Raw genomic sequence first — 27363 nt, forward strand, 5'->3', positions numbered from 1 at the left:
AACCTGAGTCAGAGTCCTGCCAGTGCTACTCTTGTCAATACAATTGATTAGCAACAAAATTATCGTCAATTTATTATCTTGCCAGTCCTCAGATGTCAATTCTCCACTTTGTTTCTTGCCTTGGAGCATGCTCTGTGTCCCAGAGAGTGCATTTTGAGGGAATAACGTGCAGTAACTAAACATCTTATCGACATTCTTGGGCAATCTGAAGACCAGGAGAACAGAGCCACAGTTTTCACAGCTCTTTGCTAAGGCTTTTATCCTTCTTAATCATCTTATAAATCTACAGTTCAGTGAGAGTCATCTTGCTTGAGGTGCTACTCCTACAGGAGTACTTTACATTAAATGTTTTTGTCTGTTCTTCTTTTAAAATAACTACAATACATCACAGTCACAAAGTCACTGCAGATGAAGTAAATGCAGGACTTTGTCTTTTTGTCTAATGCTGAGAAAAACCATTTCCAGAAAGATTCAGGAGGCATGTTTAGAATGAGACTTTCCAAAAATACTTCATCCGCAGTTCAGGTGGCTTGGGGAGTGCCACAGCAGTTCAGGGTGCTCAGGTGCAGCCCCCTGCCCTGACCAGGGGGGATGTGTGGAGGGCAGACAGGAGGATGGTGATGAAGGTTATGAGAAAAGTGCTGTGCCTGTTTCCTCAGCCTGCAGCTGCCATCTCAGGCCTGTCTCACTGCAGTTTATCTGCGTGGCAGCCTCTGGATAAACTGCTTTCCATGGAGCTTGTCCTGTGGAATAGAGAGGACAACAAGGAATGTGAAGAGATTTAGAGGGCTTGGAGTGACAGAAAAAAGGGGAATGGCTTCAAACTGACAGAGGGCAGGTTTGGATTGGATATTAGCAAGGAATTCTTCCCTGTGATGGTAATGAGACACTGGCACAGCTTTCCCAGCCAGCTGGCTCTATCTGCTCCCTGAGGCAGCCAAAAAGAAACAGTTCTGACATGAGGGAGAGTGGGAGGGCTCAGGCTCCTCAGGTCCTGCCCACCACCTCTGTGCTCACAGGTGTTTCTGAGTTTGCAAAAACTCATTAAAATGTTTTGAATTGCATCCATTTGTAGCTGCAGATGTTGCAGAAAATCCTGGGATGGGGAGAAATGTGTGTATGCAGATGCACCAACAGCTTAGATTTATGGATGAAATCTGAGGTATCTACGTGCATTTGTCAGTGTCAGGGGAAACAGGTGTGTGCAATGGCAGGAAGATTTAGGAATGGGTCAGGGCTGGCTGTGATAACCAAGTGGTTTGGGATGAATATGTTCTGTCCAGTTCTCTGCTGCCCACCACGTTGTGTCCTTGTCACTGCCACGTGTGCAAAATGACTGTGAAATGCTCTGTGGAGTTTGCCATTCCTTCTACACACATGAAGAGATGTGAAGCAGACAGCAGCTGGGTTTTGTGCCCTTTAAATTATACAACACCCTAAAGAACCCCAACTTCCCCCTACAAGAGCCCCCCCCCAAACCTCAGCATTGGTTAGAAAAGAAGAACCTGCTTTAGAACACGTGTTTACATGTTCTGTAACAATTAGTGCTAATTATCCCCGCCTAAATTTCAAACAGCACTGCAAAAGAAAGCCAATATTTCTGTGCAGCAAAAAGCAGTTCCTATGGAAAATATAGTAAATAAATCTGGACATCAAGCTGCAAATAATCTTGTGTGTATGGTGATTGGGAGCAGCAGAGCTCACTTTTGTGTGTGGTGGTAAGTATGGAGAACGTTCATGTTTATGTAAGAAAAGCTGTCTTTAGGTGAGGTCTGTACCAGGAAAATCACTCAAATTCCGGGTGCCTGTTTTGCAGTGTTGATTCATTGGATGAACTCCTGTGCTTAGCACTGTCTCTGCAAGATGAGCTGCAATCTTACTTGTTCTGAATATGAATCCCAAAGCTCATGCTCTCATTTGGGCTTCTTGCAGCTCACTAAAACAATGCAGAGCCACGGCAGGAGTGCAGTTTGGAGGGTCAGAGGCTGGAGGGAAGCTTTCAGTGCAATTTGCAATTTCAGATCCGTTGCCCTGCCCGGGCACTCATCCCTGGCAGCTCCGGGCTCCCGGGCAGGGCTGGCAGGGCAGGGCTGGCAGGGGTTGTGCTGCCAGGGCTGCTGTGCCCCAGGGCTGGGCTCGGGGTGTGGGCAGCAGCACGGGGCTGGCCAGCCCCAGGCCCCAGCAGGAGCCCTCACAGCCCTGTGCCCAGCACTCCTCTCTGGAGCACAGCCCCGGGGCGTGGGACACCAGCCAGGGCAGGTTTGTCCTGTGGAAAGGGAATGAATGGTTTTTACCAGGCTCATGCAGTCTCTATGTGTTTTGACCTGTCAGGAGTTGTTTCAGAACAAGTGTACCTTTCCTATTTTTTTTTTTAATTTTTTTTTCCCTGCCTAAACAGTGACTTTCATATCAGGTACTAACAAACATGGCTCATCTCAAAAGAATTCATAATTAACTGAAAGAATTCATAATTAACTTCCACTGCAATTTGTTTGGGTCTTTCTTTGCATAACATGTGAGCTGTGGTGGGGGTTTGAAATGCTCTGAAGTGTACAGTGTCTCTGTGTGAGTGCTGCTGAGCCTACCAAAAGCTAACCTGCTGTAACTGCACAGTGTGTGTGTTTGTATTTTAGAGTTCTCTGACAGACCTGTTTTTCTTTTTCTCTTTCTCTTCCTTGTCTTCTTTCTGCATTGGCAGAGCATCTTGGATTTGAATTAAAGGGTATGGAACAACCATTCATTTATTAATCAGAAGCCATTAAGAGCTTCCAACATTATATTTATGGCTTTAATGGGATGATTAAAAAATCAGCTGTTCTGTTCTCTTCCCTGGCACCAAGATAGATGTTTGGATTGAAAAACAAACAAACAAACAAAACTAAAACAAAGCAAATCACAAATTCTGAATGTAAACCTATAAAACTGCAGGTGTATTTTTAGCAGCACTTTTTTCTTTGTTCCGAGCAGCAGCGTGGTGTGCGTGGCCTGACTGGGATGTTACAATTTCCATACATCTCCATTCAACATGCTTTTGTGTATCCAACTGAAAACCTGGAGTCTTGTGTCCATCCAAAGGGTTGCCAGCAGGCATTCCAGGAATGGGAAGACGAGATCTAGAAATATCAGGGCTGTTACAGAAATTGCCATACCAGACACAAGAACCTCCAGGAGATCCTGCCAAGGGTCAGGATGAGCTTTGCCATGTCCTCCTCCCGAAATTTAGCAGCTCGTTTTGGTTCTTGGGGAGGACGAAATTGTTCCAAGAAAGATGCCATGAGACAAGTCAGTCTAGAAAACTGTCCCAGGGAAGTCAGGAGTTGCCCACGAGAGTGGAGGGTGTAATGCTGAGCACCCCAGAGGCAAGCTTGGGAAAACACTGCAGAAAGTTAAATGCATTTACAGATATCCCCTTTGGGCATTTACCTGCTGCTGCCCAGTTGCTCATAATCATATTATTTTCTTTTCATTCTCCTCAGTCTGGTTGTAGATATATATCAAGTAATCCCTTGAATAAGCAGTTGGGAAATCAAATCCTTGAGGCAAGTTTTCCCTGGAGTGTACAAGCCAAGAGCAGGGAGGGCAGGTCAGGAGGGAGCAGAGAGACTGGGGAGCCTGGGATAGTGGAAGGTGCCCCTGCCCATGGCAGTGGGGTTGGAACAAGGTCAGCTTTAAGGTCCCTTCCAACCCAAACCATTCTATGATTCTGTGATGATTCTAGGATTGATCACTCAACTTAAAAGCATTGGCCTGGCAGTGTCAACCAGAGCAGAACTTCACATGAAGATGCTTCAATTCCCTTTGCTAGAAGTATGAGGACACCAGTCTTCCAGCTGTGGATTCTAAGTTGCCCTCTGAGGTAGAGGGACATTCACTAAGTGAAGCTGGAGAAATGCATCTCCTGTAGCTTTTGCATGCCTGATCCCCCAGGACAGGTGTGCATCCCCCTGAGGCAGGAAATGTGTGAATTTTACAGTCAGGGCACTTCAGAGAAAGCGGTGCTGCTAATGCTAATACACTTGAACAAACGTTAAAATTGAGGATTTTTGACATCCCTTTTTTTGTTGACCTTTTGTCCTTCTCCTCACCCATTCTCGATGTCATCACAACGCGCACACATCCCGTTCCCGGTCTGCAGCCGTCTCTGCTCTGTCATTTGTCTGTCCCTGTCATGCCTGGCTGTGGCAGCGCGGCCGGGCCGTGGCTCTGTCAGCGTTGTGTGGCACCCCGTGGTTTGTTCACAGTGTTTGCTGCTGTAAAAGTGACCATGCTGCTGGTGGAGACGTGGTGTTTGTGGAGCGTGGAGACACGAATGGACGGCCCTGCTCTGGGATCTTACCTGCCCAAACACAGAGTCGCAGCGTGCTCTCTCCTGTTTCCTTTCTGTTGTTGTTGAGATGGTTTTGTGCAACGTGAAGATGCTGTTGTTAAGCATCAGCTTTAATGAGATGTTGGGAGCCAAGCTAAATTACTATCAGCAGATCATTCAATTTTTAGTCCGCAGCGGTGATGCACGGCCTCACACTTCACTGCTTCATGCAGCAGAGCTGTCAGCTTGAGACAGAGAGGCCAAATCTGCATTTGTGATGAGCTGAAACATTCCCTGTGCAATTAAGTGAAGGTTCAGGACAGTCAGAAAAGCCAGAGGCAGGGTCCCATGCTGACACGATCACCAGAACAAGGGCTGGGATTTGAGCCTTGGCCAAAGAACTTTGTCCTGTTATAGGTAAAATAACCCCAGCCAAATAAGCAAACACAACCCCCAAACAAACAAACAACAAAAAAGTAAACACACCACCCACCCCCCCAGTAGTTTTAATGTCTTTGCTCTTTCTTACTTCTCTGTGATTCAAATGGAATGATTTATGCTTAGGAAAAAAAAAAAAAAAAAGTCTTTGTAGCAAAAAGCATTGCTATTGAAGAATTTTTGGAAAATTTGGCTTGATGAATGAGTCCATGCTGAAAACTGACCTCCCTCCCAGCCTTTTTTTGTTTTTGTTTTTGTTTTTTTTTTGTGTTTTGGTTTTGTTAAAGTAGTTTTTGCTGGGTAGGAGCAAAATTCTTGCCTAGTGCCATCCATAACCAGGATGTGATCCCAGCTGTTTTTCCTAATTTGTATAAAATCTCTGAAACTCCTATCTGAAGGAGAGAGATGTACAACTGAAATCCAGGTCCCAAAGATGTGCAAGAGCAAGAAAACGTGTCTGCCATGGTTGCTGATGCCTGGAATAAGGCACCCATACAAAAGAAACATGTCACTGAAGGAGTTTCACCCCAGAGTGGGCTCTTCCTCCATTCCAGCTCCCCCTGTTTCCTTGTAGAGAAAAAAAAACCCCAAAAAACAAAAACAAACCACCTCAAGAAGGCTTAGTTTATTATACTTTGCATCTTCATGCCAGGGTTGTCTTTCTTACCAGCCCTTGCTTACCTTTCTCCATTCCCATTTTAGTTAGAAAGAGGTAACCATTTTTCCTGGCATCCTTTTTTTTTCTCCAAAAAAGCTTTGTTCAGCCTAGAATGTCAAGCTGAAATTGTTCTAAATATCCAGTTGTCTGGAATGTTTCATTGCTTCCCACTCACTTTTTTTTGGTTAAAGTCTAGTCCCAGGGGTTTCTGGGACCAGACCTGTTTCTCTCCTGGTTTTGTATTTGAGTGTGTGATGGCACAGGGGATATCACATGGTCTCCTCAAGGTATTTTGAGTGCTGTGGTGAAGCACACTGAGCACATCAACCATGGCATGACTTTTATTGCCTAATCTAGATGGGAAAAAAAAAAATCAATGAATATTAATGAAGGCACAAACCCCAATAACTTGAACACTAACACATAGTGTGGGGGCATGAGGACTTTGTTCCTAGCTGCTGAACTGAAACACTCATGGCAGCTCTGCCCTGAATCCTTCTCTCAGTCATCCAGCTGGAGAGCCAAACTGCCTCGTGGCAGAGGTTGCTGGGTGTCACATCTGCTCTGGTGGAGCCACAGAGGAGGAGCTGTCCTTGCCATGGTGTTGCTGCCTAGGTGCAGTGCAGGCGAGGTCCAAGCATTCCCTGGGAGCCTCGGTTGATGGGAATGAATCACCTCACTTCCAGCATGGTCTGGGTTTTGATGCAAGTGCCTGGCTCCTCTGGTTTGAAAGGCAGCCCGTGACACTTGGTGGTATTTGAGAGAGCCAGCAGCAAGCTGCTTGCATTTTTTGTGTGTCTCTGAGTTACCTGATGCCATGGTATGAATCGCCTCCTGGGGTTTCACTAAAAATCCATGACTGGTTCCTGTATTTGGATCACTCCGCTCCCTTTTCTTTGCCTGGCACGCTATCACTTTTCCATCCTCACGCTGCTTTTTGACTGTTCCAGGATGTCCCTCTTGGGACCTGCATGCTTTGGGGCCTGTTGCTTGGTGGTCCTCCCACACCACCCTGCTCCAGGGCATGCAGGGGCATCCTGAGCGGGGCAGAGCAGAGCCTGGGGTCAGGGATCACTGCGTGCCCGTGGGGAGCGGTGCATGCTCCAGGGCTTCTGTGCTGGCTGATCCAGGCAGCAGAAAGGTGGAAGGGAGAGGAGAACCGTGGGGCTTTGTGAGATTAGTCACTGTGGGAGAAGAAGAGAGGGTGAGAAGAGTGAGGGCAGAAGGGGTGAGCTACCAAGTGAGTGAGGGCAAAGGTGCAGGGAGACAAGAAGAATCTTTTGAGGGGTGAGGAAGGTTGGGCCAGCTGGGCTCAGGTCAGATGGGCAGTGCATTGGTAGGAGGTCTGCCTGAGCCCTGTGCTCCATCTCACCCCCACGCAGAGCTGGTTCCTGTGCAGCCAGAGGCAGCCCTGGTGCTGGAGCCCGTGGGTAACTGGTTCCTTTCTCTCCATTTGCAGAAGCGGAGGAGCTCTACCAGAAGAGGGTTTTAACCATCACAGGAATCTGTGTTGCCTTGCTTGTGGTGGGCATCGTCTGTGTGGTAGCTTACTGTAAAACCAAGTGAGTATGGGGGGCTGACAGGCCAGAACTGGCCACAGGTTAGTGAGTGGCAGTGTTCACATTCCACATTCCTTCTGTGCTTTTCACCCAAATGCTGGGTTTAGGGAATGGTGTGCTGTGTGCTCCCAGGAAGGTCTCATGCAGGAGGCCAGTGAAGCTGTCTACCAGACTGTGTCTAGATAGGATGTTCTCCTGGCACCCTTTGCTTGTCCCCAGCAACAGCACCATTTCACCCAGGCAGGTGATGCTGTGTTACAGGGAAAAGCTGACCCCAGCCAGCAGCTCAGCTTCTGCCAGCAGAGGCACACTGGGCTGTTGTGCAGGAGCTGTGGGCTCAGCTGTGTACCTTGCAGGGACTTCCAGAGCAATCTTAATGGAACAGGAGACTGGGGAACCTCTTTCATGGTCAGCCTTCCCTGCCTGGATGGAACTTTTCTCCCTTCTCAGCCTGCACCTCAGTTCAGAGTGCCCCTGCAGCTCAGTGGCTCTTGTGGAGCAGATGTCCCACCGTGGGCATGGGTAGGCTGTGCCACTTTGTTCTTCACACAGGACAGGCCAGGTGCTTTGTCACTGTGGCCAAGTCAGGACTCACTTCCTCTTCTCCCCATTTTTCTCCTCCACTGCCAGCTGGCTCTGCTCCTTTGTGCTGGGCCTTGTGTTGGAAAGGGGACCTGGACCCAGCTTCCCAAATTGTCCATGAGAAGAGAAGCAGTAGGAGGTGTTAAGTGTTGAACGCCTTGTTTCTTGTTTGCAGCTTTCTGCAAATACCATTGGAACATTCACATGTCCAAGACTTGCCTTCTCTGTCATCTCTGGGGGCAGAGACCCCCATGGGGGAAGTGTTCCTAATGGATTTTTTCTGTTCTAAAGGAAACAAAGAAAACAAATGCATAACCACTTGCGACAGAACATGTGTCCTGCTCATCAAAACCGGAGCCTTGCCAACGGGCCAAGCCATCCACGTTTGGATCCTGAGGAAATCCAAATGGCTGATGTAAGACCCTTTGCCTCCATCTCCCTGCATGCTCCTGAGGGGCTGTTTTTCCACCAGGGGTTTGATGTGGGTGCGTGTCCTTACTCACCTGTGTGCTTGTGCATGAGGAGCAAAGCGCAAACAAACTTGAGCAAAAAGAAGGATTCTGTGTAGAAACATTTCCAAAACTGACTTCTGAAGGGAAATGTGATTTTGCTTTGAAGCACAGGATGAGATTCGGGCATTTGGGATAGGCTTGTTTTGGTTAATCAAGTGTGACCCTGATTTCCAGTAGGAGAGGTGTTCCCAATGTTTCCTGTTTGCTGTGCTATCCTGTCCAGTCCCACTTTGCGGGATGGCAGATGGGATCAGCGCGGCGGTGACCGGAGCCACATGAGGCACATTGTGGGGATGTGGTCAGCTCTCCATCAGCCCACCTGCCCATGCCAGGGGCTCTGTCCTGGGCAAGGTGCCAAGTCCTGGTGGGGTGCCACCATCACACCAATGAGAACAACCTAAGTCTCTCTAGGACAGGATCCAGAGGGCAGTTCAGCCACTCTCGTGACTCCAGCTGTACAAGATTCCCATCAAACCCCATGAACTCAACAGGGCCATCAATGGGCTTAAGTGCCTTGAAAGGGGTCAGAAAAAGGGAAGGGGGAGGCAGAGCCAAACAAGAAGTACTGCTAGAAATGAGTCCAATGAATCAGTTCAAAGTTCTGTGGGTCAGCCTTAGGATATTAAAATTTAGGTAGGTTGGATTCCAACCATGAAGGAAGGGGGAAAGGGAATTCTAAGAACCACAGCCCCTGGACCCATAGTACTGGCTCTCTCAGAGAGCTTAGTGCCCCTGTGAGAAGCAGGGCTGCTTGTTAGATGAAGGAATATCTCAGCATAAATATTTGGATCACTTCTGGTGTTTCTGCAGAACTCACATCTCTGACAGATTTCACGTTGTTCTCTTTTTGCTGGTACTAGATTGGGTGTAGCCAGCCATGGGCAGAGATGTGTCTCTGCTCAGTAGCTACACATGGTACCACTGTCCTCTGGGGAATCCCTTGGCTCTCCAAACCCTTCTGCAATCCCTGTGCCACAGCCCTTTCCCAGTGTTCAACGTGAAGGGGCAGAAGAAAGCCTCTACACTCCCAGTCCATTTCTGTGGGGTGCTGAGCTTCTGGGTTCACCCAGTTCACTCACCTGAGTTCAGGTTCACTCACCTGATTTCACCAGAACTAACCAGGCCAGCTGAATTTCTCTTTGGCAGCATTCACATACTGGTGGCTGATCTGTGTGACTGTTCCTGTTTTGCAGTATATTTCTAAGAATGTTTCTGCCACCGAGCACGTGATCCGAAGGGAAACAGAGACAACCTTTTCAGGAAGTCACTCCTGCTCCCCGTCTCATCACTGCTCCACAGCCACTCCAACGTCCAGCCAGAGGTGATGTGTACCATTTTCTCTGCACCTTTCTCCTGCTATTTGCCATAGGATGCTGTCAGATCCTAAGATTTGCCTTTCACCTCCCTTTCTGTTTTCACTTGATGTTTGGCTCTGTAGTGGCATACAGGCCATGTCTACACTGCAGGACTTTGCAGGCACAGCTGGTTAGTGAGAGGTAAGGAAAAGTGTGTTCCTTGACCTGCAGGGAGGTGCCAGCAGAATCCTGCAGGCCTGACATAGCTGGAAAACAGAGGAAATGAACCTGTGCTTCCAAGCTTTGCACAGACCCAAACAGGAGGATGTGTGTAGGAAAGGTTTTGCAGGTTGTGTTTACAGCCACCCTGGGCATCTAAAATACTTCATGGAGCACACACAGGTTATGTGTTTCATGTTTGGAATGTATTTGCCTTGTGGGAGACAAAGTACACAAAATATCACCAAATGTTTTGATCAGTTCCTCAGAATCAAGGGCTGACTTGGAAGTCACAGGTTTTGACCAGAAAGAAAAAGCTCCTGTTCAGTTTACCAACCTCCACCTCAGGTGGTGGTACCTCTTTCACTGGAAGCAATTCTGAAGCTTTTTGGAAAACCTGGTCTAGCAGGAAAGTACCAATAATGCTTTGTGACACAGGATGAGACATATTTTTTGGTTTTATTTCAAAATAACCTTTGGGGGAAGAACACCATGGCTTGGAACCTGAACCTTCTCAAGGTTTTTGAGAACATTTAAATTGCAGATGGACTTTCCTATTTTTGAGATGTCCAGAAAAGTCCTTCAAATGCTCTAAAAAAAGTTCTGTAGGGTTTTGAGTTTGGATGTTCCAGTTCCTTCTCTTAGACAGCTCCTGTGCTTCTTCCAGTAAGTGACAGGGGTTTTCCTTGGAGATCACTTGCCTCTGGTATGTGACTGGCTCATATCCTTCATTAGCCTGATGGGGTTTTCTCCACTCATCCAGGAATGCAGGAATTCTTCCAGCTAAAGCTCACAGATGGCTCCAGGCAGGTTTCCTTAGGCTCCGGGCATTCCTCAGAGTTGAGGAAGTACTCTCAGTTACAGTGGGCAAGACCAACTTCAGATGTTGAACTTGGATTTTCAGGTGAATTCCTCCCCAGATTCGTCTGGTTATACCTCCAGCAAGTAGAGAGGAAGCCAGGAATGACTTGATCGGCTGGGAATGATTCTTTTTTCCAGGGAAATCCCACTCCTCATGAGCTAGACAATACATTTTCCAGGTTTTTTTGCATTCATACTCTTCAGCCCAGCCCTGGGTAGGCATGTGCAATCTTGAGCCAGGTGCACAGAGGCTCCTGTGCCTGCAGAGCTGCACCTTGCTGGCCTTCCATGCTCACTTCAAAGGCCCGGGCCATCCCTGGGCACCTTCTGAAGACACAAAGGTGTGTCTGGAGGGCAGCATTAGCTCCTGACAGCTGTAGGGAGGAACCTACCTTGGGTACCCTCTGGTCCTGGCTACCTGCCACCTCATTTTCCTGAGTCAAGTGCAGCGAGCAGGTGCTTGTTGAAGTCATGCCAGAGGCAAACTACTGGCATAATCAGGCTCCATGTTACTCCATCAGTGCCTCTAATGAGGACGCTGTTTGAAGTTATAAATGAGCGTGTGCCTGGAGCCATCAATAATTAACAACTTCTTGGGAAATCTTAATGAGGACTGCTCTCCTCTGTAAACCCCCACCCAAAATCCTCCACCCACACTCCAGCTCCATCTGGTGCAGTTTGGGAGTTCAGAGGGGTTGCTCTCGTGGATCACGTGCTTCTGCAATGTTGGGGGTCAGCGTGGTGGCCGTGGCACTGGTGGGACCCCCATGTGCAGGTGGCCCTGTGCATCCTCTGAGTCCTTTTGGGATGTCCTCCTTGCACCAAGACTGGGCCCGTGGGGCTCCAACTGCTCAGCACATCATGGTCTTTGTCTAGCACCTTGAAAGTGTTTTGCTGCCAAAATCTTTGGTAGACTTTGCCCTGCTAATTTTGAGTGGCTTCTCCTGGCTCCCTCTCTGGTAGCAATTCCAGAGGGGCTGTCACTTGGCAGTGCAGGTGGCACATTTGAAGGAACTTGGCTGACTTGCCTTGGCATAGCCAATGTGTTGTTCCACACCCAGAACACTTTGCAAGCACAAAGCAGAATTGCCCTGGCCTCCCTCCAGAGGCTGTCCCATCCCGCTCCCAGCCATTTGTTCCATGGTGGGATAAATACCTGCTATTGCACTGGTTTACTTTCTTTGTCCTCTAATGGCATCTCCAAGAAAGAGCAAAGAAAGGCAAATCAAAGGTAGGGCTGGGAATCTGGGCATCCCTGGCCAGATATATCCTAATGAGAGAGAGAGGAGGGGGACACTGGTGCAGAGGTGCAGAGCTGAGCGTGAGCAGTGCCTGCGTCTTTGGAGGGAGCTGGGTGGGAATTCCTTACTCACTGTCTGCCTGGGCTTTCCTCCACAGACATGAAAGCCACACCTGGAGCTTGGAGCGAACAGAGAGCCTGACTTCAGACTCCCAGTCTGGGATAATGCTGTCCTCGGTGGGAACCAGTAAATGCAACAGCCCCGCGTGCGTGGAGGCGTGGGCGCGCCGCGGGGCCACCTTCTGCATCGAGGAGCAGCGGCGGCCCACGACGCAGTACCGCGACTCGGTGGATTCCCTGCGGGACTCGCCCCACAGCGAGAGGTCAGAGCCCGCTGCCTGGGGCCCCACAGCACAGCAGAGGCAAGCCCCCATGCCTCCCTGCCAAACTGTCTTGGTTTGAAAGGCAGGTGTCTGCTAGGGAGGGGCAGGACCTCCCTAGAGAGTGAGAATTCAAATCTGCTCCCTCCAAATTATTATGATTTAGGAAAATTAAAGGGGCTTTCAGGCAGAGGTATGGGGATAGGAATAACAGTTCTTTACTGTTATATCTTTACTGACAAAGCAAACAAACAACAACAACAACTACAACATCAATAATAAACAGAACCAGGAACCTCGAGGGCTTTCTTTCACAGAGCCTGGAGCAGTTTGATCTCAGTGCCCCTGCAGGACTCGAGAGACTGAGCTGGAAGTCAGGAAAGTCCCAGGCTGGTGGATGAGATGAGGAGCTCTGCACTGGTAGCTGGAGTGGCAGGGGTGTCCTGGCAGGGCAGGGCAGGGCAGGGCAGGGCTACAGAGTAGCAGAAAGCCTCAAAGCAGCAGGGAAGAAGTGGCAGTGGGAGCAGGGCTGGCCCAGCAGGATTCCTGGGCACACGAGCAGATGGCAGTAGATTTCCCAGGATGGGATGGAGTGATGGCTGTGAACTCTTCCCACAGCAAAATAGCAGCCTGACCTTCCTCTCCAATGCCAAAAGCAAGAGAGAGCAGCTGACCCCAGTCCTGTCCTTTATGTCCCCCAAAACTCGCATTATCTCCCCCATCTGAGAGAAACTCACAGAGACCCCGAAAACAATAGGTGTAGCCCAGTGCTAAAGTCTCCTTTGGCCACTTCGTTTTGGTCAAGCACCCACAAGTAGTTAGTCTTCTAGCAACTTATGGGGAAAAAATTCTATAAGTAAAACAAATATACAAACAAACAAGTCTAATCCCCAACACGAACCCAAAAATGTTTGCCTTTACCAGCCCTAGAGCAGCGGTGCCATGGTAGAATTGGGGAAACTCCAGCCCTGGTCCTACCAGAGGAAGCCAATTCCTCCAGGAGGTCACTCTGGTCGGGGCAGCAGCCAGCTCTGCACGCTGGTGGCAAAGGAGGTTTGGAGCACAGGGATGACAGGAGCAGAATGTGCCCAGCTGCAGTCAGCAACTGGTAGAGAAAAATTGGCTGGGAGAACACCCTGGGGAGCTTGGTGGGCTGCCAAGCAGGGCCTGGCCCTCAGGCACTTGGGGAAAAGGTGTCTGTCCTCAGCACGGTCCTGGATGGCCGGGTGAGAGGGTGCTGCATGAGGGCACAGCCTTGGGACAGGACTCGGTATGACCCAGCCTTCAAGGAACACAGCTGCAGAGCTGAGACAGCAGCAGCAACACTTGTCCTCCCCCCAGTCTGGTTCCTCATGGAGAAGAAGCACATCTCCACCCTTACTCCAGCCCTTTGGAGTAGCCATGAGTGACTCTTGGTGGCCACATGGCCCCTCTTGGGCTGCTACCCTTTAAGGCAGTGGAACTTGTCCATGAGGCAGAGGAGAAAGGCAGCATCTCCTGCTCTCATTCCTGTCCCTGGTCCATTCAGGCAGACTGACCCAGCTGCCATGGAGATCTCACAAATCACAAAACAGGTAAAAAGGCCATGGACCAGTGAGAGAGCCCGGGCAGCTGGAATTGGGCAGAGACACCACTGGGGAGATCAACAGGAAATAAGATCTGCTCCTTAGAAAGAAGTGGTGCTGAAGGAAGGGCTGTGTGGAGAAGGGCTAGACCAGACCTGAGTGACCACACTGATTTTGTCACTAGAGTAAAATGGAAGTGGCAGATGGCTTTTTGAGACACAAGATTTTTGCTAAGTCAGAGAAGGCAATGCCCAGGGTTTCCCCATCTGCGGCCTGAGCAGAGAGAGGGAATTCCAGGGACCTTCCTCAGAGACAAGCCTGGCAGCTCCAGAGGGAACAGAAGGCAGCTGTCAGGCAGATGAGAGGCAGAGAAGCCATGACTCAGCCTGCTGGGAGATGCTGCAGGGTTTGCAGCGATGCAGAGTGGGAATTGTGCACCGAGTCCCTCGGGAGAAGCAGTTTGGGGGATGCTCAGCACATGCTGCCCACTGAAGCCAGCGGCTCACCCTCCCTTGGCACAGCAGTGCAAGGTCCCTCCGCCTGATTCCCCAGGAGAACCTCCACAAGCAGGTTCACTGGGGCCCTCGTGGGTCCCTGTGCGGGGTGTTCATCAAGGCACCGGCTCAGCTGGAGGTTTTTGGGGTCGCTCTGTGTCCAAACAGAGGTGTTCCTTTTGCAGGTACGTGTCGGCCCTGACCACACCAGCACGCCTGTCTCCCGTTGACTTCCACTACTCAATGCCCACGCAGGTGCCCACCTTCGAGATCACCTCCCCCAACTCGGCGCACGCCGTGTCCCTGCCGCCGGCGGCCCCCATCAGCTTCCGCGTGGAGGAGCAGCAGCCCCTCCTGCGGCGGTACCAGCTCCCCTTCCAGGACACGCAGAGGTACGACAGCTACTACCAAAGGAAGACCTACCTAAACGACAGCATGGGGAGCCTGCCCTCCAGCCCCTTCCGCATCACAGAGGACGACGAGTACGAGACGACGCAGGAGTACGTCACAGCGCTAGAGCAGCCAAAGAAAACAGCCAGCAGCAACAGGCGGTGGAAAAAATCCAAACTGAACGGGCACATCCCTCACAGAGCCAGAGCCGTCCGGGACTCCTTCTCCTTGAGCAGCGCCTCTTACAGCGAGTCTGACGAGGAGCTGGTGGCCGAGAGCACCCCGTTCCTAAGCACTCAGAACAATGAGGCGGCGCACACGGAGTCGCCGCCGCCGCACCGGCCGGGCGACAGCCGGACTCACCACACGTGCCGCGGCGGCCTGGCGCACGCGGCGCCCAAAGCGGACCCCGACCCTCTCTAGGCGCCCCCCGCGCCCGCAGCCGCGGCTCCGAGAGGAGGGAGGCCGAGGCGCGGCGGGGAAAACAAAAACAACAACCCACACACACACAAACACACAAAAAACCCCACACAAACCGCAGAACAAAAAAAAGGAACGCAATGAAAAACAAAAAAAAAACAAAAAACAAAAAACAAAAAACAAATAAATATTTTTATTTTATATAAAAGAAGGGGGGGAAAAAACACCCCCCAAAAAAATATAACGAATAAAAATGTTTTATTTTCATTTTAGCAAAGTTGTCTTATAATAGCTAACGACAATGACTTTTTTATAGGGAATCTCTATTTATATGTAATGTCTTGATTTACAGCTTCCGAGAAAAAAAAGTAAAAAAAAAAAAAAAAAAAAAAAAAAAAGAAGAAGAAAAGAAAACAAACAATAAAGTTAAAAAAAAAAGTGGGCCAATTTTTGACTACTTAAAAATAGAAAACAAAACTATCGTGGTGCCTTTTGCTGTATGCTAGTGCTGGGATTCATGCCGAGGATTCTGTTTCAGTAGCATTTTTAAGGTCATAGATTTTTGTTTGGGAGACAACCTGTCACAAGGGCGCTCTTCTGTTGGAAGAAAACAGCCTTGCCACTTTGCCCCGTTCCCTGCTATTAATGATCTTATTCTTTGAAGTATTGTTTAAACACACTTTAAGGACATGAGTGGGAGCATTTCCATTGTCATGTCTAATGAGGATCTATCTTGCCCTGTAAACTACTTGTATTTTCGCTTAAATCAGGAGAAAAAGAAACCCAACAGCACTGTGCTGAAATGCAGAAATAACGTTTCTTTTGCCACACAGGTAGGAAGAGAAAATGAAATCATGCAGCAGCAGCAGCAACCCTTACAATATAGCTCTCAACCCTTGGCCATCTCACCGGTGGGTCTGGATGGGGTTGGCGCAGGTTTGTGGTGAGGCCAGGCAGACGCCCCTGTGCCCAGGGTGGGTCACACCTGTCCCGTACCCTCGAATCCGGGTCGCTGAGCCAGCCCTGGTGGTGGCCCTGGCGGTGGTCCTGGCGGGCAGCTCCGTTCAGCCGCGGTGCCCGTGGCCGCGTGGCCGCCCCAGTGCCGTGCCGGCCGCGGCGTCCCCTTGGCTGAGCACTGCGGCGCCCTGGGGCTGCCGGAGCCGTGGTGGCCTGCGTGACACCCTCGGCCGGGGTGCCAGGGGACACCCAGGGGGTGGTCCCATGGCACAGATGGCCGCGTGTCACCCTGGCCACGGAGCCGGGCAGTGGCCGGCCGTGCTGCCCCAGCGGTCAGCAGGGCCCCGGGCGCTTTGGGCTCCTCTTGTGGCCCTGCCTTGGCGGGGCAGGCCCCGCGTGGGGCAGCCCAGCGAGCGGATTCTCCCGTACGGCCGTGCCACGTGTTGCAAAGACAGTTGTCACCGTCACGTCCTGCCATTGGTGACGGACGTCGCCTTCCCAACCCCGGAGCAGCTCTGGCCATCGGCTCTGTGGCGCAAAGAGACAGTCCTGCGTGTCCAGGCGGCAGAGCATCCCCCGTGGAAGTGCCCCCTCTCCTCAGTTCTCTGCAGCAAACCTGTTTACATTGTAGCCTGACTTTTTTCTTTTTATATTTTTACTTCTGCATGTCCTTTGCATTTCAGATACTGTAGATTGGATGCATGGTGAAGCTGTGACTGAGAAGATAATACAACAATTGACAGTGTATTATTTCATTTAACTTTTAGCAATAAAGTAACTAAACCCTCTATTCCTCACCCATGATGGGGTCAGATAGAAAACTCTGCTAATTTGTCATAAGATGATTGTCAAAGTTTGCTCTGGATTGTCTGAATGTCAGAACTCTTGACTGTTTAACACTTGAACATTTTTTATATTATAAATAAAATAAGAAATAACAAACTGTGGGCTGCATTAATCTCAGGCCCTTTGAGGGGGTAAATGGGGAGCTGTGACAGGCACCATACACGGAATCACAGACTGGTTGAGGCTGGAAGAGACTTCTTCCACAATTCCTGCTCCACCAGCTCACCCAGAGTCAGCTGCCCACGCCTGTGCCCAGTCAGGGTTTGAGTATCTTCAGAGATGGCAGTAGCACAACTTCTTTGGGTAACCTCTGCCAGTGTTTTGTCCCTCTCAAAGCAAAAATTTGTCTTCTTGTATTCAGACTGGACTTACTTATTTTTAATTTGGGCCCTTTGCCTCATTTACTATTTTAGGCCCATTACCTTGTGTCCTGGACACTGCTGAGAAGAGTCCAGCTCCCTGTTTTTCACTGCCATCCACAGGATATTTATACACATGGATAAGGCCCCCCTGAGCCTGCTTCCTCTCCAGGCTGGACATTCCAGCTCCCTCATTCTTTCCTCATGTGAGAGATGCTCTGGTTCAGTAAAGATCTTTATGCCCATGAAGACCCACAGATGAATGTTTTTGTACCTGGCATGGACATTTGACCTTCTCTGCAGGGCTCAGGAGTGGAGGCTCCCTGAGGTGAGTGAATGCTATCCACACATCTCCTGGGGGATGCCATTCCTCCTCCAGCTGCAGACCAGGAGATGTCCCTTCACTTGAACCAAGGAAGTTTCCAGTTGTGCCAAGAGAGGTCAGGATGCTTGGCATGTGCTGTGACCTGGCACTTATTTCAGTGACTGCAGTAGAGTGGAGATGTGTGCGTCCATCCCTGCCAGCTCCCACAAAACAGCTCCCTTGTTCAACTCCTCCACAGCAAATCTGGCCAACCCCATGCAGGGGACTCAGTGACAATGTGGTGTGGTCACAGTCCCTGAGGTGGCACCATGGCTCCATCCAGCTCAGAAGCCGCTCCCCTGTTCCTGCTCAGTGACATGAACAGGTATCCAAAACTCCCCGCTGACCTCACTTATCAGGAGAGGGATCTGTTATGGTGAGTCAGCCCTATTGAGATGGATAGGTTAGAACTAATTGATCTGATTGGAACTAGATGATTTTTAATGTCCTTTCCAACCCAAATCATTCTGTGATTCTATGAATGCCCAGAGCTGTGAGAGAACTCCCCAGCCCTCACAGTGCTGCCCATGCTGGAGGCAGGCTAAGCACACCCACAGCCTGGGCTTCTCCTGCTCCAACCCCCCCAGTTTGCCCACTGCCCTGGAGCTGGGTCACAGGCCACCCCAAACATTCACTGCATGTCCTGTGCGGCCTCCAGACAGACCAGAGGGCTCAGCACTCCACCCTGAATAAAGACATCTCAACACTGATTTCCCAGAAGGTTAAAGGCTGAAGGATCCTGCCCTCCTGCCATGGGGCCCATGTCACCCAACAGCAACGTCCAAAGGAGGTGTTAGGTGACTAAACCTGGGGATAAAGGAGGTAGGGTCAAGTCCTGATGTGGGTGACAATTGTCTCTGGACATACTGTGCTGGATGAAAGCAGCAGTGCAGCTCTCCACTCCCCGTTACTCTTGGGACATGTCCCAGCTCCCCACTGCCTTTGATCCATCTTAGCTCCTCCAGTGGCTCCCAGAGCAAGGTGAGATGGACCGAAATGGGCGGAGAACACCTGACCCCTTGGAAGGGACACGTGTGGACAGTCACCAAGGCTGATCCCTGGGGAAACCAGACACATGGAAGAGAGAGATCAGGGGCCTTTGGCTGCCCAAAGCAGCCTCATCTCCCTGCCTGGCTTTCCTCAGGATCTGTGAGCTCTGCTCATGGAGAAATCCCCCCAAGGCTGGCACAGCAGCACCTGCACTACAGGAAGGTGCAGCTCCAGGTCTCCCTGGCATGCAGAACAACCATGTGGCCACATCTCCATGTGTGGTCAATGCAGCTGATCCCCACCAGGAATCCCTCTGGGTCCCTTGGAGAGGAGCTGTGGGTTTGCCCTGCACAGGGGGATATTTCCCCGCTCCATGGTTTGCAGGGATCTGTGATGTTCTGCATCTGCTGAGACACCACTAGCTCTGAGCCATGGCAGCCTCAGGATTCTGTGTGATTTTTTTGCTAAACGTGCCCCTTGATTCCCATAATTGCCTTCTATATTTAGAGGCAGTTATGCTACTTCAATTTTCTCTCCAATTGCCTCTGAAGGAAGCCTGTATCTCTCTCTCTTTTCTCCCTGGCTGGTTTATTTTTAGACTCCTCATTTCCAGCCATGTGTGTTCCTGGGGTTTTGCCGTAAATATTTTACAGCAATTTTCACAGGTGGGGGAGCCACCAAAGCCTCCTGACAGCTCTGCTCTGCATGTGAGGTGCCTTCAATGCCCTTCCCAGAGGGGAAGGAGTTGCTCTGATGACACAGATCGGTGACACAAGCAGGAGAGGAGTGCTGGATCCTGGCTTTGGGGTCACAAAGTCTCCCCCACAAGAAGTCCCTCTAAAATGAATGTGGTTATGTCCAGGGTAAGTGGCCTGGCAGGGAGGTCAGGCTGAACCACCTCTGCCAGGGGAGGCTGTGTGAGACCTGAAGGAGTCGTGGTGCCTGCAGGAGGGGCTGGCACAGGCTGGGGATGTGCAGAAAGTGCATCTGAGTAACCGCAGGAGAAGAAAAGGATGTGGCTGCTTACTCCTCTGAGATGCTGCTCTTCTCTCTTAGTGGTGGGTGGCTGAGTCCTTCACCTCCAGGGAGGGAGTAAAGGGATGAAAAAACCCATTTTCTTCCAAGTCACAGTCTGAGGCTGTGGATTGGTTGAACAAGGCATTTTCCCTCTGCCATCATGTGGGTAAGATGCTCTCAACACCTTTTTGTGTACCTGTGCACCTGGATCAGGACTTGCGCATGAGGCAAACTGCAGGTACTCAGTAAGAACGAGTTTAATACTCTGAGCTGTCTTGCCAAGTCGTCTGACATCAGCTGCCACCCCTTCCCACACCCATTGGGTGTTCAGTCTCATGGCTCTGAGTCTCTTTCTTGCTGCCTAGAGGAGACTTCCCAAGATCTTGCTTTTCTCTGCAAGTTGCTGCCAGCTGAGGATGGCAGACTGGCACCTTCAGCCAGGGGGCTGAGCTGCTCTTGGTGGCAGCTCAAACACACTGGAGATGTCACTGCCCACTGGAAGGGATGCTCAGAAAGGGAACACTGAGGTACAAAATATTACCTGGGATTTTGGAGACAAGGAGCTGGGCCCAGCTTTCCCCTGGACTTCCACTGTGAGAGTCTCCGCAGCAGGTACTTCATGTGAGTAGGAACATCTTGGAGGTCTTTGAGCAAGGAATGTCTGTACAATACCTGACACAAAAGCAAAGATGCCTTGGAGAAACAGCCACAGACTCTTCTGGGAACCGTTGTGAGAACATCTCCAATCACTAATGAAGGGCTTGGTACCTTTCTGCTCCCATAAATCTCTCAGCTGCATGTGGACAGACACATCTGGGATGCACCAGATGGAGGGAAGGGTCACCTGAACGTGTTCCACACCCGCTCCAAAACCATCCAAGAGACTGGGTGGGCTGGTACCCACTTGTGGAAAGGAATTGATGTTTTCTGGTGCTTTCTGTCCATAGGATCCTGGCTTTTCTGCATCAGGTGCTGGTGGATATCTGAATCAGCCTGGCCTTCTGGTTCTGTGAAATCTGGGATCAATCCAGCACATGGTGGAACGATGCTTCAGACCAATTCTCTTTAACAACAGATTCAGTTTTATTGTTATTCTTTTTTTACATGATTCTTAGTGCATCATTTCAAATAAACTATCAAACTGTACAAAGAAACTGAGATAAAAGAAGAGGCGATAAAGTTGGGAAGAGGTTTTTAGTGTCATGAACTGTCATGGAAAACAGTAGTCCATAGGCTCTCAAACATTGAAGGTCCAAATAAATCTTATTTTGTTTGTTTAAAAAATGCTGCAAAATATAAACAATAAATGACTGTAATTAGCAGCTACAAGATCCTTCAAAACTGGAACTTGATTACTGTGAACGCATCTAGGGGAAAGAAAAGCAATCTGAGATAAAGGATCAAACAAAACAGTGAAATAAATAAAGTGTGGGAGGACAGTCGTGGCATTGAAAAGCAGAGGATTCACTTCAGCACAACAGTAAATCATTGGACCACAGACAGCAGAAAGGAACAGAAACACAATTCCCACTTAAAAGAGTACAGCATGTGCATTGCAGGATGGAGGAATACAGCAGGGACAGGTAGGTGGGATCATTCCTGCACACAAGGTTCCTCTGGAGCTTGCTCACGGCTCCAGCTGTGCCTCGAACCCAGAGTGGTGGATCCCATGGCTGCCAAACCAGCAGCCACTTGGGCAGTTTGTCTGAAAAAGCAGGAATGGGACAGCGATGTTCCACAGCAAAGCCAGGTGGGATTTCCAATCGAGTAAAAAAAGAAGGAAAAGAAAAAAAAAAAAAAAAAAAAAGGTACACAGCTACTCCATTTTTTCAGAGCATCCTGGTGGGCTGGTCAGACCCTCCACATCCCTCGTGTCTTCCCCAGGCAGCCTGCCTTCACTTGCACACTGAGGTTAAAAACCCACGTTAAAGTTTCCTTATATATATATATTTATATATATATTCATATGTATATATATATATATATATAAAGGAGAAGGTGGCAGAGGGCCCTCCAGGCTCCTCCTGCCGTGGCAGGTGACGCTCCCATGTTGCACGCCGTGCTGCAGACGCCTCTCGCCCTGTCGGGGACCCGCTCACGACACCCGTCCTGCCCTCCGTGCTCCTCCGGGGACAGGGACGGGCCCCTGCCCCCTGTGCCCCTCTCTGGGAGCGCTGCTGGTGCCACAGACATCGTCCTGGCTCGGTTTCCTGTGCTGCCAGGCACTGTGACCGGGAACTGCTGGGGACTCCAGGGAAGGAAGGAGGAGAGACAGGGCTGGTGGAGGAAAGAGCAAGCCAGCCCTTGAAGAACCAGCATATCCCTTTGTTGTGCAGGCTGCAGCAGGAGGGAAAGGAAAGCCACTGGTGCAGTTGGGAATGAAGAAGAGATGATGCTGAAATGCCAGAGCATTGTCAGAGAGTGTCAACTAAAGCTTCTTTGATTTCTTTCACTAGAGCAATCTCCATGTCATACATGTCTACAGTTTTGCTCTCATGATTTCCTAAGTAAAATTGTGCTCATCAATCTAAGTCCAGGAGCGCAGAGCATGGCCGGTTCATCCCCCCGTGCACATGTTCCTTGTTAAGTGTTCTGCTCTAAAATGTCCTTTTCTGCCTTACAGCTGACGGACATGTGCCCCTGGCTCAGGGAAGGGCTGGAATGCGTCTTCCGCAAAGCGATGTCGTCGGCTTCCACCTTGAAGAAACTGCTCTCAATCCTCTCCAGGTCGTCTGTCCCCACTTTTATCTTCATGCACAGTAGGTTGATGTACGTTTCATAGCGGCTCTTCTGCAGGGAAAGAGGGAACAGAGAGCCTGGGAACAGGGACAGGCCGTGGTGTGTGCACAATTCCATCAGCTACCCCAGGAAAACCCATCCTACCCCAACAGCACCCCGCTAATCACACCCCACAAACGTAACCCCAGCACGAGGCCTGGTCTGTGCAAAGGTCTGAGGGGAAAGGTGTGTGTGGGGATGTGTGGGGGGTGTAGGACTCTCCAGTTGATTTTACAGGTCTTGGCTGCCACTCTGATTGTAGGAGGATGATACTGGGGGCAACATGAGATCAACAGACCTGCTGCTTCCTGATTTGGGAGCTCGCCTTGGCTGGTTAAAATACCTCTGCTTGTCATTGTTTCCATCCAGTGGTTCAGTTATTGCTGCTGAGTTCTGCCCCCAATGCTCCTCACAGAGCACAGCATAAAGGGAGGCATCCTCTCTGCCTGGATCCTTTGTTCCAATGCTGGATGGGATCTTTTTGAGGACTTGTGTAATACCCATCCTTTCTCCTAACGTCTCAGAGGCAGCCTGTGCTGGCTTCTTTGTCAGCACAAAGAAACAAGCGTTTCTGGAGCACATCTCACAAGACAGATGAGATGAATTATGCCCTGGAAGTGCCAGCTTCTCCTTGCAGACTGAAAAGGCAGTCCAGAGAAAAGCTCAGATAGAGACTTCTCTGCAGGCATCCGAAACCAGATGCTGGAAAAAGGGAGGCATCAGCAACTGTTTGGGAGGTTGGTACAAAGACAAGGGAACCAGCAGCTGGGAGAATCAGGCTGGGTGTTACACAACAGGATGGCACAGCCCTGGCATGAGGGAAGTGGGATATTTCCATCCTTAGTGATTTTGGGGGCTTGGCCACTAAATGGCACACTCAGTCTGGGCTAAGACTACAAATAATCCAAATTCCTGCTGGAAGCAAGACTAGAGGCCTCCAGCAGTCCCTTCCCACTGACACCTATGTGGCAGGAACCACACCTTCTGCCCAACTCTCACTGGAACAAAATACCCCATTCCTCCCACAGTTAAAGGCTTCTCAGACTTTACAGGGACTTAAAACTTATTTACATGCATCCTCAAAGGGTTTGTAATCAGCTGTAACACTGGGTTTGGCTTTATTTACAGAAATGGTTGCAGCGAAACAGGATTAATTCTCCCAGGGATTCCCTTTGCTTTTTATTAATTGCTGAAAAAGACTGAGTCACACTGAGAATTGAACCACTCTCTTACTTGGGACCTGAGGAAATGTCAAAATTTGGCACAGTAAAGGAAGATGTTCTTTCTCTTGTCAGTGTTCACCTCCTCTGGTTAGAAATGACAGAGGGAAGGAAATGGCTCTTATTTCTTTTTTCAGCTTCAGTGCAAAAGAGTGAGGCTTGCTGCTGCCCCAAGACACCCATCCAGCTTGGGAACCCTTGTCCTTGCCTCTCCTTCCACGCTCTCCCAGACTCACAGCACCCACTCTGGAGCTCTGTTCTCCTCCATCAGCCAAGGTATCATTTATCACAGAAAAGATGAAAGTTCCTTTACCTCAAATATTAGGTAATGTTCTTTGAGTCTGTATTCCTCAGCCTCTTTTGACTTGAGGCTCTTCTCTACAGGATGTAATTTATGCTCTGCTAATTCGTCTGCAATCTGCTTCATTTTATTTTCATGAGACCTCAGCTGTTCCTCCTGCCGAGAGAAGCGTGTCAGGTATTAAAAGGTGGGAGCGCAGCACCCAAGTGCTCCTCCTGCCTGTGGCTGGGGGAACTCTCCCTGCGAGCCTCTAGGCTCAGCTGCTGTGCTGGAGCCAAAGGGGGGTTGTGCATTTGCAAATTCATCTGATAAGGAGCAGCTCAAACACAGGCATGGGAGCAAGAGCAAAACTCGGGTATCTCAAGAGCCAGGAGTGGATTTGTTTGGCACTGAGGCATCTTTGGCTTCACAAGCACAAAATGCTCCTGTAACACACATCCTCTATCAGCCAGGCAGAAGCAGCCCTGTCCCAGGAGCTGCTCATCCTGCTCTTGTTGGAGACACAGGTACCCTCCCCACCTGGGCTCTGACACAGGTGAACATCTGGCCACATCTGTCTCAGCAGGCTGTGTCTGCCCTGACATTGCAGCTTTCCTCCCCTTTGCTGGGGGGCAGTGGCAGCGTGTCCCTGCTTTTTGGAAGTGCTGAGGCGTGTTGGGCCTTCCCTGGACAGGGAAACAAAAGCTGTTTTTGGATGGCAGCTGCTCTTGGGTAGCTGAGCCCGGTGCCCCCCTTGTTTCCAGAAAACCTTCCCTACTGACTGGAACTCAGACACCCCTTTTGTCTGGGGTTTCTGAGCTCCAGAAACGAGAGGGTGCCATGATATAAACCAGACCTGGGCTCTTGGGTCTGCAGCATCAACTCTGGAGCTGTTCTGCTGTTTCCACTCCAGCAACAGGAAGGTGCTGGGATGTGATGGGCAAAGGGCAATAAACAAGGCAGAACCAACAGGCAGGTGTGTGCACAGAGCTCTTTATGCACAAGCAGCACTGGCCAGATGCCAGGATTTCCCATTTCTGTCCAAGCTGCCCCCTCCTCTCCCCTGTTCCTGCACTGAGCACCTGACTCTGTCTGTCCAGGAGGAACAGGGGGACCTGCAGATGGGCTCACCCTGAGCTGAAGGGCTTGCTGAGCCCTGGGCTCCCCTCCACCACCCCTTCTCTCACACATTACCTGGCACAGCTTGGTCATGGATGAAGGCAGGAGCGGGCGGCAGAACTTCTTCATGGAGCAGATTGCAGCTGGGAAGGCAGGGGCAGAGAAAATGGCAGCAACAAGGTTGATCCGCAGGATCCAGGAGAGCATTTCCTCCTTACTTCTGTTTTGGAGGAGGGGAGAAGGGAGAGGGAGTCTGTAAATGCTCTCGAGCCAGGAGCAGACAAAGCTGACAACAGCCCTAGAGCCACCCATGCTCGGGAAGGCCATGGGTGGCCTTGCTTAGATGCCACTTCTGTGCCAGGTTATGAGCAGAGGGAAACACTCTCTAGCTGGCTCCTCTGCAGTGCCCTGGTGATTTCAGGGCTGCTGCCTGCCTCTCAAAGCCTGGGCAGTCCTGCCTTCTTCATCAGCTCTGGCTGTACTCCTGAGGAGCTGTGGTGAGGCCAGGGCCAGGGGTGTCCTGCTCTTAGGAGAGTGGGAGCCACACAGCAGGATGTCATTTATGTCATTTGTGAGACACTGCCCAGGGTCCTTCATCAAATCTGACCAGACACTGCTCCCCCAAGCCTTCAAGTGGGTGTCTGCTACACAAATTCAGATGTCAAGCTTTAGCTAGACATTAGTACCCCAGCCCAGCCTACAGACAGCGTCACCTCTCTCAGCAGAAGACATGAAAAACGTGAGACAGAAGATGATTTCATCACACTTGACACTTATTAACACCATAAAATTTCTCAGCAATGGACTAAGATAAAACATTTTCCCTGGCTGGGGAGGCTGCTTTAAGGAGGTTTAGAAGTTTCCCCATCAGAAGCTGACAAGGGGAATCACCACCTGCACCACACAGATGTTCTCCCTTCCAGAACACACCAAGAGAAGGTAGCAAGAGGAGCCCTTTCACTCAGCCCTGCACATCCCAGCCCATCCTGCTCACCCTTGGTGACAGCTGGGAAGGACCTCAAGGACTGGCACAGAGCTACCCAGAAACTGTGACCTGTGACTAAATCCTTTGCACAGCCCTGCAGAGACAGCCCCCAGCCCCTTCCTCCCCCAGGTGTGCCCCCCAGTGCGGGTGCTGATCTGGCCAGGTCAGACGGTGAGGTCAGGCTGCCCAGCAGGCACTGCAGGGAGGGTGGGACTCACGGGGCCTGGAAGAGGAAGACTCTCCAGTCAGCTGTCTTCAGCTTGAGCACGTTGGACTTCTTGCTGTAGTCGGAGGCTTTTGTGGCTAAGGCGTGGTGCACACGGATGGCGTTCTTCAGATCCACTTCAGAGAGGTCCTTGTCAGGTTTATATTCATCCTGTGAAGAGGAACGTTAATTGGATAATGACAACACTAACATTTGCGGGCTGCTTTAATGAACCTGCCTTTCTCCCTCTGCTATAATCACAGAGCGCCGAGACCAGGAAAAGAGCTGCTTTGTACAGTAAATGCTAGGAGCTGATAATGATAATAATTAACATCTGACAACTGCTTCCATCATTAAGTTCACTGGGAAGATGTAAAGAAGGAGATGAAAGTTTTAAACATAATTATCAATAGTTATTTCTAACCCAGCACATGCCTGAGGCTTTGTGGGGAGGCACAAGGCAGGGCTGGGTTTCTGCAGAGCTCCCCCCACAGTGCAGAGCCCAAACCAGGGTGCAATCCCAATCAGCAGAGGACAGCAACGAGTACCTGCCCTGGTGCTGCAGCTTCACAGACTCAGAGAACAGTTTGGGCTGGAAAGGACCTCAAAGCTCATCTCATTCCAACCCCCTGCCATGGGCAGAGACACCTTCCCCTATCCCAGGTTGCTCTAAGCCCCATCCAGCCTGGCCCTGGATAGGGATGGGGCAGCCACAGCTTCTCTGGGCAACCTGTGCCAGGGCCTCCCCACCCTCACAGGGAAGAATTTTTTCCTTATATTTACCTAAATTTCCCCTCTTTCAGTTTAAATCTGTTGCTCCTTGTCCTACCACTACAACTTTGTGTGGAGGAAGGTGGCCCTGGAACAGCAGCATCCCTGCAACCAGTGCATCTCTGTACAGGTGTGGGGCCTGGTGGGCAGTTGCCAGTCTGAGTGTGCCCCCTGAACCAGGTTTGGTCTCCCTTTAGCACACGTGCTCCTTTGGCACGCTCCCCCCTGTAACTCCTCAGACTGGCACTTGCAAATTGCAGCAGCATTCCCTGTATTCCTGCTTTACCTTCTCCACTGAAGAACAACTTCACACAAGTAGGGATCGCAGCAGTAACTGTATGTGTTTATATTTTAGAAAAAGGTAGAAAATACCAAACATGGGACTCTGAAATGATGATCTTGGCACAGCACTTTTTAGGCGATAAAGAAGTTCAGTCCATCCTGTGTTTACCCTTTTGCTTTCCCAGTGACTTAACACAATGTCCTGCCTCCCACTCTGCACCCTTGCCAGCTCAACCAGAGGGATGGTGGCAGGGCAAGGATGGACAGATGG

The 27363-nt window shown here is 50.3% G+C and overlaps 2 protein-coding genes across 4 annotated transcripts in view; one reads left to right on the top strand and one right to left on the bottom strand.

Moving 5' to 3' along the window:
* The window catches only part of NRG2 (neuregulin 2), a 112546-nt gene extending 95882 nt beyond the window's left edge, over nucleotides 1–16664 (top strand). For all 3 annotated transcript variants that reach the window (XM_063413670.1, XM_063413669.1, XM_063413673.1), the window contains 5 exons: nucleotides 6862–6964; nucleotides 7835–7958; nucleotides 9249–9376; nucleotides 11829–12053; nucleotides 14295–16664. In XM_063413670.1, the coding sequence (XP_063269740.1) occupies nucleotides 6862–6964; nucleotides 7835–7958; nucleotides 9249–9376; nucleotides 11829–12053; nucleotides 14295–14922 (1208 nt within the window). In that variant the 3' untranslated portion in view covers nucleotides 14923–16664. The remainder of the gene's footprint in view (nucleotides 1–6861; nucleotides 6965–7834; nucleotides 7959–9248; nucleotides 9377–11828; nucleotides 12054–14294) is intronic.
* Nucleotides 16665–20328: 3664 nt separating this feature from the next.
* PSD2 (pleckstrin and Sec7 domain containing 2) overlaps nucleotides 20329–27363 on the bottom strand; it is a 72682-nt gene continuing 65647 nt past the window's right edge. The window contains exons 13-16 of the mRNA XM_063413690.1: nucleotides 26053–26210; nucleotides 24925–25069; nucleotides 23764–23907; nucleotides 20329–22242 (exon numbers count right to left, since the gene is read on the bottom strand). Of these exons, the coding sequence (XP_063269760.1) occupies nucleotides 22036–22242; nucleotides 23764–23907; nucleotides 24925–25069; nucleotides 26053–26210 (654 nt within the window). The 3' untranslated portion in view covers nucleotides 20329–22035. The remainder of the gene's footprint in view (nucleotides 22243–23763; nucleotides 23908–24924; nucleotides 25070–26052; nucleotides 26211–27363) is intronic.

This window comes from Prinia subflava, chromosome 16 (assembly GCF_021018805.1).
Source record: "Prinia subflava isolate CZ2003 ecotype Zambia chromosome 16, Cam_Psub_1.2, whole genome shotgun sequence".
NCBI lineage: Eukaryota > Metazoa > Chordata > Aves > Passeriformes > Cisticolidae > Prinia > Prinia subflava.